The sequence below is a fragment of the Macrobrachium rosenbergii genome, chromosome 4 (genome assembly GCF_040412425.1).
Source record: "Macrobrachium rosenbergii isolate ZJJX-2024 chromosome 4, ASM4041242v1, whole genome shotgun sequence".
NCBI lineage: Eukaryota > Metazoa > Arthropoda > Malacostraca > Decapoda > Palaemonidae > Macrobrachium > Macrobrachium rosenbergii.
The window spans coordinates 41,271,361-41,284,898 of NC_089744.1; the positions used below are offsets into that span (position 1 = coordinate 41,271,361).

Below are 13,538 nucleotides of genomic sequence, written 5' to 3' on the forward strand. Positions count from 1 at the left end.
ACACCTAGCCTAACTTATATCAAGCATCAGCTACTGTTTACTGTTACTCCTTACCTTAAATAGTTAAGCAATATTTATTGCAATTGTCAAAAAATGGTGTAAGACACACAGATATAGGCTAGCCTAGTTTGAAATATGTGCAAGAAATAAAGCCATAATAAGGGAAGTACATTATTATTATGCAAAAGAAAAAATAGCCTCTTCATATTTATCATAACGATATAACAAAAGGCTTCAGCACAAAAGCCTATAAAAGATGATATGTATCTGAAAAGGTTTCTTGCCCATCAACATTTGCTGGCATGTGGGTACCATATGAATATCTAGGCCTACCTTTCTAGGTAATTTTATCTAAATTTTATCTAAAGTCACAGGCTGTTCCTTTTACCTCCCCGGAAGTTTTCACCAATAGCAAGTTTTATTAATTCCATGTTTTTAGTAGATTAAGGTATTCAAAGAAAGTTTATAATAACATTTCTTATGCTTAGTGTAATTTATCCCAATTGGTGTTAAAATATGTGAAAAGTAAAAAAATTATGCAGTGTGCATCCGAAAACAAGCTCCTGTCGTTGACTTCGGCGGGTGTTGTTATTAAATTTAGACTTCCAACACAATACTTTATATCTTTATTCGTTAACAGTATTTATTGACAAAACATATTTCTGATGAAGAAATTTAGGTTAGTAAACAAGTTTCGATTCACATTGCTTGGTAATTATTTGAAAACAATGATGCTATTCGGACAAAATACTTGCAACCAATCAGCCAGCAGAAAACTTTTCCGAGCTAAAAGGGCACTCCTGCGGCTGAGTGCAAATGCTCCGCAATAAAAAAAAATAATAAAAAAACTGAGTTTAGGAGAGCTGTTAATCAGCTCAATGGTCTGGTTAAACTAAGGTATACTTACCTTAGTACCATCTATACTTATATGGTAGCCTAGCTTACACTACACAGTATACTCTGTACATATACGGTATGGGTATTATTAATATCAGCTAATTCTGCAGGTTCAGTGTAGACTGACTTATGATAATTCAGTATAAAGAGAAACTGAATAACAAACAAGGCTTAGTCCGTCGGTAGCCTAGCCTACATTATACTGTACTCTATATTCACGTATTAAAATCGTATTATACAAACATCAACATAACGAATGTGCATCTTTTCCATGGATCTTTTAAAAAGTTATGCTTTACTACACCGTGTCCAATAATATTGTGTATATATATATATATATATATATATATATATATATATATATATATATATATATATATATATATATATATATATATATATATATATATATTGCTTTTGTATTATGAATTGCGATCACAGCAATCAATGCTTTGGTTTGGAGGTCGGTTGCGCGGGAAGTTTATTTCGCAGTGTTTAACACAGTTCAGAGCGCTTGTCTTGCTTCTAGTTAGCGTAAATGAATCTCTAGATACTTTATTTATATGGGATATTTTTCGTTATACGAAGTGTTTTTATGTCGAAATATGTCTTGAATACGTCTCGTTGTGAAATTAATTTAGCTATTTTTGTCGTTAACAAATGACGACATGACGTTGGCGGGTGGCCGTTTGAGGGCATGTTTATTTTGTGTTAAAAAAAATCAGAACTCCGTTCCCTATTTTCTTTTGATTTCATTACAATACGAGCATTACGTATTTATCTTTTATCGGCGTGAAAACAGCAGTAGTATGTGTTCTTTCATACCCAGTAGTTTTGATTAAGATACTTTCTCTCCAATTCTATTTACTGTCGAGTTTCATCCATGTTGCCGATGCACAATATTTTATAGTCATTAGCAGCTTGAACATTGTTTTCTCAGCTTCAGCTACAACTTGCAGCTTAAATTTACTGTAGCAGTATATTTTCTTGCCGATCTTTTATCCAAAGCGAATAAGGGTATAGTGTAAAAATATATCAGTCGTATTGTACTTAATATAATTAAATTTGTAACATAATTACAATAATTGTTTAACTGCACGACGGTTGAAATACGAGGGAAACAGTTGTTATCCGATTCGATTATTAGCAAAACAAGTTTCTCGTTCAGTTGTTTATGGCTCTACGCATTTACGCAAGAGTATAACGTTACTAACAATACTTTTATCATTTACTTTTTTAACTAGAAGATGGGATAAAGAGATGGAGGAAAAGAAGTTGGTCTATTTAAATTGGTCTCTCGCTGCTACCTGCGCCCGCGCGAAATCTAAAAATATTTTCTAAGTATTGTCGTATCGGTATTAATTGCATCGGTATTAATTGCTAACCCCATCGTAAACTCGAAATATCGTAAGGCGAACTATCGTAACTCGAGCACTACCTTATACATAATTTCATAAACATATAATACACATACATACGGTGGAGCGGATGTCGTGGACGAAAAGAATTAACATGTAATAGTATACTATAAATTGAATCACGTTTTCTTTAATATTACCGTTTAGAGTTTTTTATAGTTAAAATATTTGGCGGTACTGTTGAGTTTGAATATCAGACTACTGTTTGTAGACTTATTTAGGGGAAATAATACGGTTACACATATGTCTGCTTGCCAGGTAGATCCAGTTCTGTCCCATGCACTTTACAAGGTAATGAACTCTGTTGTATTGATGTTATATATGTGTATAAAATAAACAGTAATCATTTCCCACATACATTCCTAAATATTTCTACTTGTACTCAAACCCCTATAAATGACGAACTGTTTTAATAATCAGACGAAAGTGATGATGAGAGGACATTTAATAAAAAAGAATCAATTCCAGAAATTTTATCAGTTGCAAGTGATAAATCATTTCAACAAAAGACAAACATGAACTTGTGATATCGGTCGTCTCTGTTGGCTGAAAGATCCCAGACATACTCACAAGGGCTCATTCTCCTTTTCACTTCTTGCTGCACATACGGTTGTACTGTGGTAATGTCCTTTGTTTGTATAAAGACAGCTTGATCAAAACAAATCAACCACCCAACCATGAATTAGGGATAAAGCAGCAGAATACTGATCCTTGCTCAGAGCCATAGGAACGAGTGGTACGAACAATTTAGAATTTACTATATATTGCTGCTGCAGGATATCATAGCACTGAAGGTTAATAGAACATGTAGCTGTTATGTGCAGGTTGTGAGTTGCAGCAAATTTTGCAGGGCCCTGAGTCTTAGCTAATCAGCATTACATAAGGAGAGTACATGCCTGTATATATTGTATATTTTCCGTCAACAGCAAAAGTAATACGTGAACGATTTGTTTTACAGAGCTACTCGGGAACCTCGAATCTGTACATACTTTTGCCACACGGCTCATAAGATTATATTTGTCATACGGATTTTTAAACTATGCTGAAACCATTGTAGATAACTTTATTTTTTAAATGTAGTTACTGAAAAGATAGTCTAAGGTTGGAAAAAGTATTGAATTGAACTGAATTGAATAAAGAGTTAAGGCCAAAGGCCAAGAGTATTGGCTATTTTCTGGAATTGAAAGGCAGTTAATTAGTATACTTGCACAAATGCAGCATTAGATGTATGATTGACAAGGTAATCCAAGGTTCAAAAGAGTGTTAGCTATTCTCAAGAATTTATAGGCAATTACTATGCCTGCACTAATACAGTGATAGAAAATTATCTTAACTAAGGTGTGTTTATATTCAGTAATAGGCATAGTAGCCACGAGTACAGATTATTAACTGAAAGTTACCCAACAATCACCAAACAGCCATACTGGGGTGCTAGCAAACTGTACTCTGCATTTCAGCAACTCACTGTAGATGAAGAGTATCAAGAATATTACACCATGGGGGTAGTAAGTAGTCCAGCAATTGGCAGCAAACAATGGATACAATTTTTAGCAGGAATTCTAGGTGTATTTTGTTTTCTTAGTGACATTTGCAGACAAATTTAGAAGACATAGCAGGTGAATGTTAAGAATGGTTATATACAGAATTTTAGGAAATGGTATATAATTTACTAGTTACAAAGAGAAGGTTATTCGTTATTCTCGCCCAGCCTCCCATTTTTTAAAGTCTTTGTAGAAAACTGACCTCTCACTTTGCATTTTAATGTAAACTGATAGGAACACCATTCAGGTGTTCGAAAAGTCTGCTTTTGTCTTTTACATAGTAATAGAGTTTATTATATAATGATGATTTTTTTTTTATTACACAAAAACTGAATTTCTTAGCATTATTTACTTACATATATATATATATATATATATATATATATATATATATATATATATATATATATATATATATATATATATATATTTTGTGTATGTGTATATACATACATATTACTGTATATATACAGATATATATATATTGTGTATGTGTATATACATACATATATACTGTATATACATACAGGTATATACATGTATATACATATATGTATACATATGTACAGTCACTCAATAATGTTTTGCAACATGTTCCAGAAGTTTTTGTTCACCTAACAGTAATTTGTTCTTTTGATATTTACAAGGAAATGTAATTTTCTTATTCGATTTTAGTTATTAATCACTGGTTAACAATATAAAAAGAATGGTGATGAAAAATTCATATTATAAAATGACGAAACATTTTGAAAAATTTCATTTCAGATGATTGGGCAAAAAGAGTCAAAGAAGAAACTATATTTCGAATCCAGATAAAAGCTCATTGACTAATAAAATAATATTGAATAACAATCAATGAAATTATATATAAATAAAGAAAGAAAGAATTACAAAAAAAAAGAAAAAATCTCATATATGTTATCGTGTGACTCTACGTTCGGGCAGGAAAAGTTTAAACTGTCTCGTCACTAGCACCGATATGATGGGCAACAGACTAAGGCACCACAATCATTAGCTTGCATAAGACTAATGTTTCTATCGTAGATATTGTCGGCAGCTTATAAATAAAACAACCATATAGAGGGATACAACAACAGAGAGAACGAGGAAACATGATAAATTCATTGTAAAACTGGAGGACAACCCCACACTAGTGTTGATCATCATCGGATGATCACTGAAGGAGCTAACTCCCCTGACAACCGATGTTGCTATAAAGAGAGAACATTACGCTCTCCCTTCAAGTTGCTGCTCAAACCATCTGTAATAGACCAAGATATCATTTCAACTCTTGCCAAGAAACACTTCATATCAGCGAAACACAAAGAATAGAGGCTAGGGCGATGATTTCTGTAATGAAGTCATCTTTTGCGATGAGGAGGAGACACACTGAAACACCTGGCATCTAGCATTAACTAAATTAAAAACTAATTTTAATTCTTTAGAAAACATAATAAGAAATGTTATATATTCAGTTAATTTTGATATCTGAAAGAAACGAGAAAAGAAAAATCACTAAAATTATTATACCTGAGTATTTCAATAGATGTATTACAAAAGTGTATTTAGTCATGAAAATGATGTGATTATAAGATGAAGTCTGTTAGTCTAGTTCAGTATATTTTATATTAGTGAATATTTCAATATACATAGGATTGAAAAATAATTAATAATAATGTGAATCTTTACAAAAGTCGTATTTGTTGATGTCGAATTTTCCATGAATAATGTAGTATATGGAGATGAAAATATTAAAACATAAGAACACATGAGAAATCCTGACAACAGTAAAGTAGAAACTGCTGGTGACCCACCACTAGTAAAGTTGTTCGTACAAGATTGTGAATACAGATGATAAGCTGTTGTCCGAAAAGTTTGCAAAACTGTATTTATAAAAAATACTTGAAACTAAAAACACTTAGAACTTATTTTGATATCACACACAAAGAAAAAATCACTAACACACTGAGTATTTCAATAGATGTATCACAAAAGTGTATTTAGTCATGAAAATGATGTGAAGATACAGTAATAAATATATTTCTTATGAAAAATATATGAATGGGCGAATTTTCCATGAATATATATATCACGTTACACAGAGAAATCTGCGAATATGAGTCCATGAATGAGATTGTGAATACGGTGGGTTTACTGTATTTATAAAATACACACACACACACACACACACACACACACATATATATATATATATCTATATATACACATATATATATATACATATATATATATATATATTATATATATATATATATATATATATATATATATATATATATATATATATATATATATATATATATATATATATATATATATAAATTCATATATATACATATATATAAATTCATATTTATACATATGACTCCGACCTCTCATGGGGTCTGCTTACACTGGTCCAGCTGCAGTACTATGGGTCATGCTTAAATAAGACATGGGGTAAAATTAACAGTGACCTTTATTATCTAAAAATTACACAAGGGCCCAAGTATCTAAGCAAACTAAAATCTACGGTAAACACAAGTTAGAGGCGGAGGGGAAAACCGACGGAGGCAGCGAGGGGAGGTAGGTCTTTCCCCTAACTTCAACAAAACTGCTCTGCCCTTCCCAAGGGACGCCCTTTGGGCATCTTTCTCCAGTCCTCAAGTGCCTCACTGCCCTGAGTTGTTCTCTCTTGGACGTGAATGGCGCTGGTGATCATAACAATAACAAGAAAATAGTACATTTTATCGCTGCATTGGCAGTCATGACAATATGACATCACATTTTTAATCACATTGCATCCTGCAGTTGTACAAAGTTTTCCTGAAAGAATTGGACAAAAAAAATAATTTGGCAATTTAAGCACAACAACATAATATAAAAGCAGTGAAATTTTTAATAAAACAAGCAAAAAAAAAAAAAATCATAGCAAGCATCAATTTACCTTGATGACAACTACACAAAATAATAATAAAAAAAAATCATAAGTCTTGCACAAAAATTCCAGCACCAGTGTGAATGTAACACAAAAGAAATCTTACAGAAAATGCAACATCTAGGTTGGTATATTTTTAAACACTAATCAAGGAACAACAAAACAAAAAAATGAAAGCATAAACAAAGAAAACGTTGCAAAAACAAAATTAACACAACAAATGTAAAAAAAATTTAAAACACAGGAATATGATACACAGGCAATGACATTGACACTCAAAATAATTTGGAATAATAAAAAACAAAACCAAAACTTCATAACATTAACACTCTTCATATATCTCTGATTTCAAAGTAAGGACAGGGGACAGCATTTACAAATTTTGATCACTGACCCCCTCATTCACTTTCCAATAGCATTCACTTGTGACACGGACTCGTGAGCACGCTCTTGTGCTGTTAGCATGGTCCCACCTACACGCTTGCAGGTTCCACTGGCTCTTCTCCCAAATACCCAGCCAGTCCCGGGTAGGGGGGATACTGGTTTGTTGGTTTGGTACATTAGGCTGTCCTCAAGCACTGCATGCAGGTGTGGCAGGTGTTGCTTGCTTACAGCCCCAGTGCAGATATGCTGAATAACCGCAGTGGTGTGTTTCATCTCTTCCACATGATATGGTCCCATATAGGGCGGTTTGAGATTGTGCTTCGGCAGTTGCTTTCTCCTCAGATAGATTCTGTCCCCTACCTGGATTGGGGAATCATGTGTGCGGAAGTGTTTATCGTACCACACCCGATCTAGTACTTTTCATTGGCCCTCAACAGCAGTCGCTGGGTAGTTTGGAACACTCGTCGGGTTATGTTACAAAACCAAACCCGGTACTGTTCTACTGTGTAAAGTGGGATCTGTTGGGGGTCCAAGACCATCGAGTACGGTAGTTGAATATCCTGCCTGAACATCAGGAAATAGGGGGTGTCCCTAATCGAGCTGTTATAAGCGGTGTTAATAGCCATCTTGGCCGTCTGCAGCAGAGACGGCCATGAAGTTGGGTGATCTTCAATTAGGTATCTTAAGATGTTGATCACTTCACGATTATGGGACTCAACTAACCCATTGGTTGATGGCCGATAATCCGTGAAAGTGACATGCCTTGTTTGCATTAGAGCCGTAAGCTCACGGATCACCTCATTGATGAATTTGTGTCCAGTATCACTGACCAATATCCTGGGACATGCGAACCGGCACACGAGGGAACATAATGCCTTAGCCACTTCACCTGCCATCTTATTCTCCATCGCACACGTGTGTGAAACGTGTGAACACATCCATGAACACACAAATGTATTTGGGTTGTCCTTGCTCAGAAGGCAGTGGTCCGACCATCCGTATGGACTCTATCCCATTTCACAGGCACCACAGGCCACAATCGGGCCTTCGGCACCATGTCTGTGACTTTTCATTGTATTACACACATGACAACTTCTTATAAATCTATTATGCATGCTAACCCAAAAGAAGTGTTCACGGGCTCTTCTAAGAGATCTCTCTATACTTAAATGCCCAGCATAAGGGCTTACATGACTCATATGCAAGGCTTTCTCTATCAAAGTTCGAGGAAGGACGACTCGGGCTCGGATATCACCGGGCCTTTTCTCATATCTGCAAAACAAGACGTCTCCTTCAATGAAGAACACTTCCTTCCGCAAATGCACAGAACTCGGGAACTCGCTGCTCTCACCTCTCACACAGGCCTTGATTTGGTTAATCCAGGCTTCAGAACCTTGACTTAACCAACTCTTGCACACTCCAACCACAAAAATCAACCACTTTCATACTCCAGGCATTTACTCTGGACTCCCCCAGTCAGAGTTCCACTTGCATTCAACCTGCTGTCATCTCGGCCACTCCCACTTATCTGTGAGTGCCCGTGAGATTCCCATTTTCTATGCTCTGCACTCCCATCTGATTGACTGTCACTATTAGCATTTGTCGTAACGTTGCTGGCACCAGTGCCGGCACCGCCTGTGCCATCAGTGTTATGAGATTTCTTTTGTCTTTCTTCCTTGCGCTTTGCAGTGCGTGCTGTTACTCCTATGACGTTCCTGGAGAAAGCATCCGCCACCCAATTACTTTTGCCTGGAATATGCTCTATTTTTATGATATCGAATTCTAGAATTCGCTCAATCCAACGAGCTTGGCAATTAGAAATCTCACTCTTCTCAAATAGATACGTTAACAGTCTGTGATCTGTAAAAATCTTTACTTAATGTCCCAATAAAAAATAGCAGTGTCTCTCCAGCAACCACAGGACTGCCAAAGCCTCTCGATCGAAAGTATTATAATTTCTCTCTGCCCCTTTTAATGCTCGTGATGCAAAACAAATTGGTCTTTCTTTACCTTTGTCTATCCGAGATATTACTCCTCTGATCGCGATATCACTTGCATCTGTGGTCACAATAAACAGCCAGCCGAACATTGGATAAGCCAAGAGTTCGTCCCTCACAAGGGCATCTTTTAATCTCTCAAAAGCATCTTGTTCCTTCTCACCCCACTGGAAATCAGGTCTCTTCCTTAATGCATCTAATGGTCTCGCTAGCTGGCCAAAGTTCTTAACGAATTTATGATAATATCCCAGTCCGAGGAAGCTGGCTACATCCTTTGCATGTTTAGGCTGTGGAAATTCTTTAATTGCTAAGACTTTATCGGCACAAGGCTTAAGGCCATCGGAAGTTATGATGTACCCAAGAAATTCCACTTTGGCGTGAAAAAATTGGCATTTATCTAGGTTAATTTTCATGCCATGTCTCCTTAATGCTTCTAAAACCTTTAACAAGTTAGCCATATGCTCCTCTATGGTGGCACCGATTACAATGGTATTGTCTAGGTATACAAAAACTCCATGGCTTAATATGAAAGCTAAAACTGACGACATTACTCGTGAAAAAAGAGCCAGAGCATTCTTTAATCCAAAAGGAAGGAAATTATATTCAAATAGCCGATTATTCTCTATAAAGGCCGTTTTCTCTTTACTTTCATCATCTAAGGGAATTTGGTGGTAGCCTGACTTGAGATCCAGTGTGGTGAAAAATTTACTCTCCCTTACTTTATGCAAAAGCTCTTCGATTGAGGGCAATGGGTAGGCATTATCTTTCGTAGTGGCATGAAGTCGCTTATAATCAACACAACCTGAGAGAGCCATCTTTCTTCTTAACTAAAACGATTGGAGAAGCCCAAGGAGATTCGCTTTCTTGAGTAATACTCTGATCGTAGGAGATTCGATTTCTTGAGTAATACCCTGATCGTGCAATTGATTAATTGTTTCGTCGATTACTTGTTCGTGACATGCAGGAGTTCTATAAGGCGTTGTTCGAATAGGAGGGTGATCTCCCGTCTCTATTCTAAAAGGTAACTTATTAATTCTCCCGGGGGCTCATCTCCAGTTGCTATCTTATCTTGGTATTCCTTAATTATGTCTCCTACACGTCTGCGGTAATTTAAAGGTATTGCTTTGGCAGCTGTTTGCAGTAGCCTTCTAAGCCATGGTTTGCCGCAACCTTGACACTGTGTAGTCAAGGCTGACACTGCATTATCGGCTGTTACAAGGGTGCATACTTCTAAATCACAAAGAGACACACTACTTAATTTTAACCTATTACTACTTACATTAATGAAAGGTACATTCGCCTTCCCATCGATGATGGTAGCGACTCCTGGCAGGACGAAATCTGCCCATTTTTTATGTGGATTAATATATGCAAGTGTACCTTCTTCTAACTTTCGCACTGGGACGACAGGAAGGGAATAGAGATGGGAGGGAGGAATTACCTCCCCTACCTCTGGGCTAGTTGGTACCACTCCCATGTCCCCCTTGGATGCCCGGGCCACCTTGACACACCGTCTCCTCTCACCCAAGATGGAAAGTTTTTGGTACTGCCCAGTTGCCACTGGCATCGACGCTTCCACTCCCCCTCCGTCGACCTCATAGAGAGTCACCTTGTGCTCTCGCACGAAGCCAATTCCCAGAATAATGGGAATTCCTTCCTTGTGAGTTGTCGGTACAACATGGAATTTGTGAGTCAAGACTTGGCCACCTAGGGAAATCTGCTGGTTGACAGTGCGCTGGATCATTATCTGATGACCACTCGCAGTGTTTAACAACAGACATCCCTTTGATGCCATAATAGCGCCCGTCACTAAGAGTTCCTTGATCAAGGAAACACAAGCTTCGCTGTCCAACAAGGCATGGTATGTTCCCATTCCAATCCCCACTTCAAGAACAGGAACTGAATCTCCACTCTCACGAGAGGGAGAAGGGGTGGGGGACGTCTGTTCTGTTCCCTCCACAGGTACACACACCTCTTGGGCAGAGGGAGCTCTCACAGGCGGAGGAAGACTCCCACCTACACGCTGGCTGGGAGTGGCACTACTCCCACTAGGCCTTCTTCTTTTGTGGTCCCCGCTGCCACTGGCCCTTGGGGTGCCGGAGGGAGGATGTTCGTAGGAACACTTCTTCCTCCCCTTTCTCAGCACATTCCCCTTCCTTTCGAGGGAGGGAGCGCGCCGTTTGATGTGATGTCGTTTTTTGTACACTCGCTAACTAGATGGTCAGTGGCACTACATCTGAAACAGTACTTTTGACCGTACAATGGGCATTGGGCATGTATGTGCCCCTTTCTCCTGCACTGCCAATAGAGTCTCCATGCTGTACCCATGCTCCCCCTTCCCCTGACCCCCCCTTGGTCGCTTGGCACTAGGGCCAACTCCGCTGGAGTTGGTTGGCGCTGGAAGAGTGCACCTTTGTGTAAGGGACTGGTTGGCAGAGGCAATGATGGGTTGGGGGGTAGGACAACGCCCTCCCCCGCTGCTTGCAGCCGTCTCTCATGCTCAAATGCCAACTGGGCTGAGTCAATCGTAGCCTCCAAGGGCTGCCCAGGGCCAAGCAGCAGCGCAGCTACTGAGGGAGGGAGAGTCTTCACCATCTGTTTGCAGAATCTCTCACTGTCCTTCTCTGTCTGCTCTGCGTCCGAGGCCAAACTTTCATAGTTGGCCGACAGTCTAGTGATGTACTCAGCGATACTCTCCCCCACTCGTAATGCTGGAGAATAGCTGGCCCACATCTCCCACCTGGCCCCTTTTTGTAGGGTGAAGCGTCGTATGAGGCTTCGTCGGAACAATGGCCAATCCTTCGGTTTCTGCTTCAGGACCTTAGCAGCTTGGCTTTGGACCCGGTCATCTTCGCGGTGGTCTGTGCAATTCTCTGGGCATCGGTCCAACCGCTTGTGGCCTCTTCGACTCTGTTAACGAAGGCTTCGATCGACATGAAGCCCACTTTTGGCGTTGAGTTATCGAAGTCGAGGATGTGCAATACTTGCATGGGAAGTTTCATCACCACACTGTGAGGCACTACACCGGCCGGCGCCGGAGGTTGCATTGCAGTCCCGGATGGAGCTGAAATGATCATTCCATTCTCACTACTACAGTTCCCCGCCGACGTAGAACCATTATTTGTACTACCGCTGTTCGGAATTCCCGACAGTGTACTACTGTTCGTTTCACTCTCGTTCATCTGGTTTCCACCCCCTTGCCGTCTCCACTTCAGGTATCCCCTAAGAAGGGCTAGTTAATTTTCTTCATCCATTTCGCTATTTTCCCCACTCCTTACCGGGCTAGTTCTACCGCCCTACCGTCTCTCTCGTCTTCTTCACTGTCCGCCCTTTGTAATCTCGTTCTTCTTGTATTATACACCATTGTCCTCAAATTAATATCACTCCACAGTTATTGAATTACCATGATCACAGACCCACAGTTCGCTATATTTACTATAAATTAGAGCTTTGCCTCAGACCCCACACACCTGATGCCGGAAAATGACCCCAACCTCTCATGGGGTCTACTTACACTGGTCCAGCTGCAGGACTATGGGTCATGCTTAAATAAGACACGGGGTAAAATTAACAATGATCTGTATTATCTAAAAATTACACAAGGGCCCAAGTATCTAAGCAAACTAAAATCTAAGGTAAACACGAGTTACAGGCGGAGGGGGAAACCAATGGAGGCAGCAAGGGGAGGTACATCTTTCCCCCAACTCCTGCAGTCGTTTCCAAATCTTTTTCACCTCTGCAGCCTCAGCCCTTTCTTGGAGGAAAGTCCAGAACCCAGTCCAGACCTTGCTCGAACCTTCGTCCACCAGCGAAGTCATTTAAGAAGTCTTCAGCCAACCGGCCACCAGTCAATGAGACCCATGTCCTTTGTGCCCCAGTAGGTGTCAGGTTGCACTTTTTTGGGAGGAATGGAGTCACAGGGGTGCAGAACCTTGGGTAGTGTAGGTTCTGAAGGCAGGCTACTCCATTCCTTTCAAACAGACTCCGCCTTCACAGTCGCCGATCATCTTGACGGCTTACTTGGCAGGGTCCGAGAAGTTTTTGGCCCTTGCTCAAGAGGTGGGTTCTCTCCTTTGCAAAGGAACGATGGAGGAAGTTGTAGACCAGTTGTTGGAGGGGTTTTACAACAGGCTTTTTGTTGTCCCCAAGGCTTCCAGGGCTGGAGACCCGTTTTGGATGTCAGTGCTCTAAACTTATTTGTGGCAAAGAGCAAGTTCCACATGGAGATGAACCGGTCTGTCATGGCCTCTCACTGTCAGGATGACTGGATGGTCACCCTGGGCATGCAGGATGCGTATTTTCATGTCCCCGTCCACTCAGACTTGAGGAAGTTCCTGAGGTTCATCTTTCGGGGCAGGGTTCT

At 39.3% G+C, this 13,538-nt stretch overlaps 2 protein-coding genes across 4 annotated transcripts in view; one reads left to right on the forward strand and one right to left on the reverse strand.

Moving 5' to 3' along the window:
* Positions 1–13,538, forward strand: part of Balat (Beta-alanine transporter) — a 299,782-nt gene that overhangs the window by 56,498 nt on the left and 229,746 nt on the right. The gene's annotated exons all lie outside the window — the stretch shown is intronic.
* Positions 7,589–8,086, reverse strand: LOC136837342 (KRAB-A domain-containing protein 2-like). The gene has a single exon (XM_067102089.1). It carries the CDS (start codon positions 8,084–8,086, stop codon positions 7,589–7,591), a length of 498 nt encoding a protein of 165 aa, XP_066958190.1.

Excerpts from the sequence above, each read along its gene's own strand:
- LOC136837342 (XM_067102089.1), bottom strand. The coding sequence starts at position 8,086 with ATGGAGAATAAGATGGCAGGTGAAGTGGCTAAGGCATTATGTTCCCTC.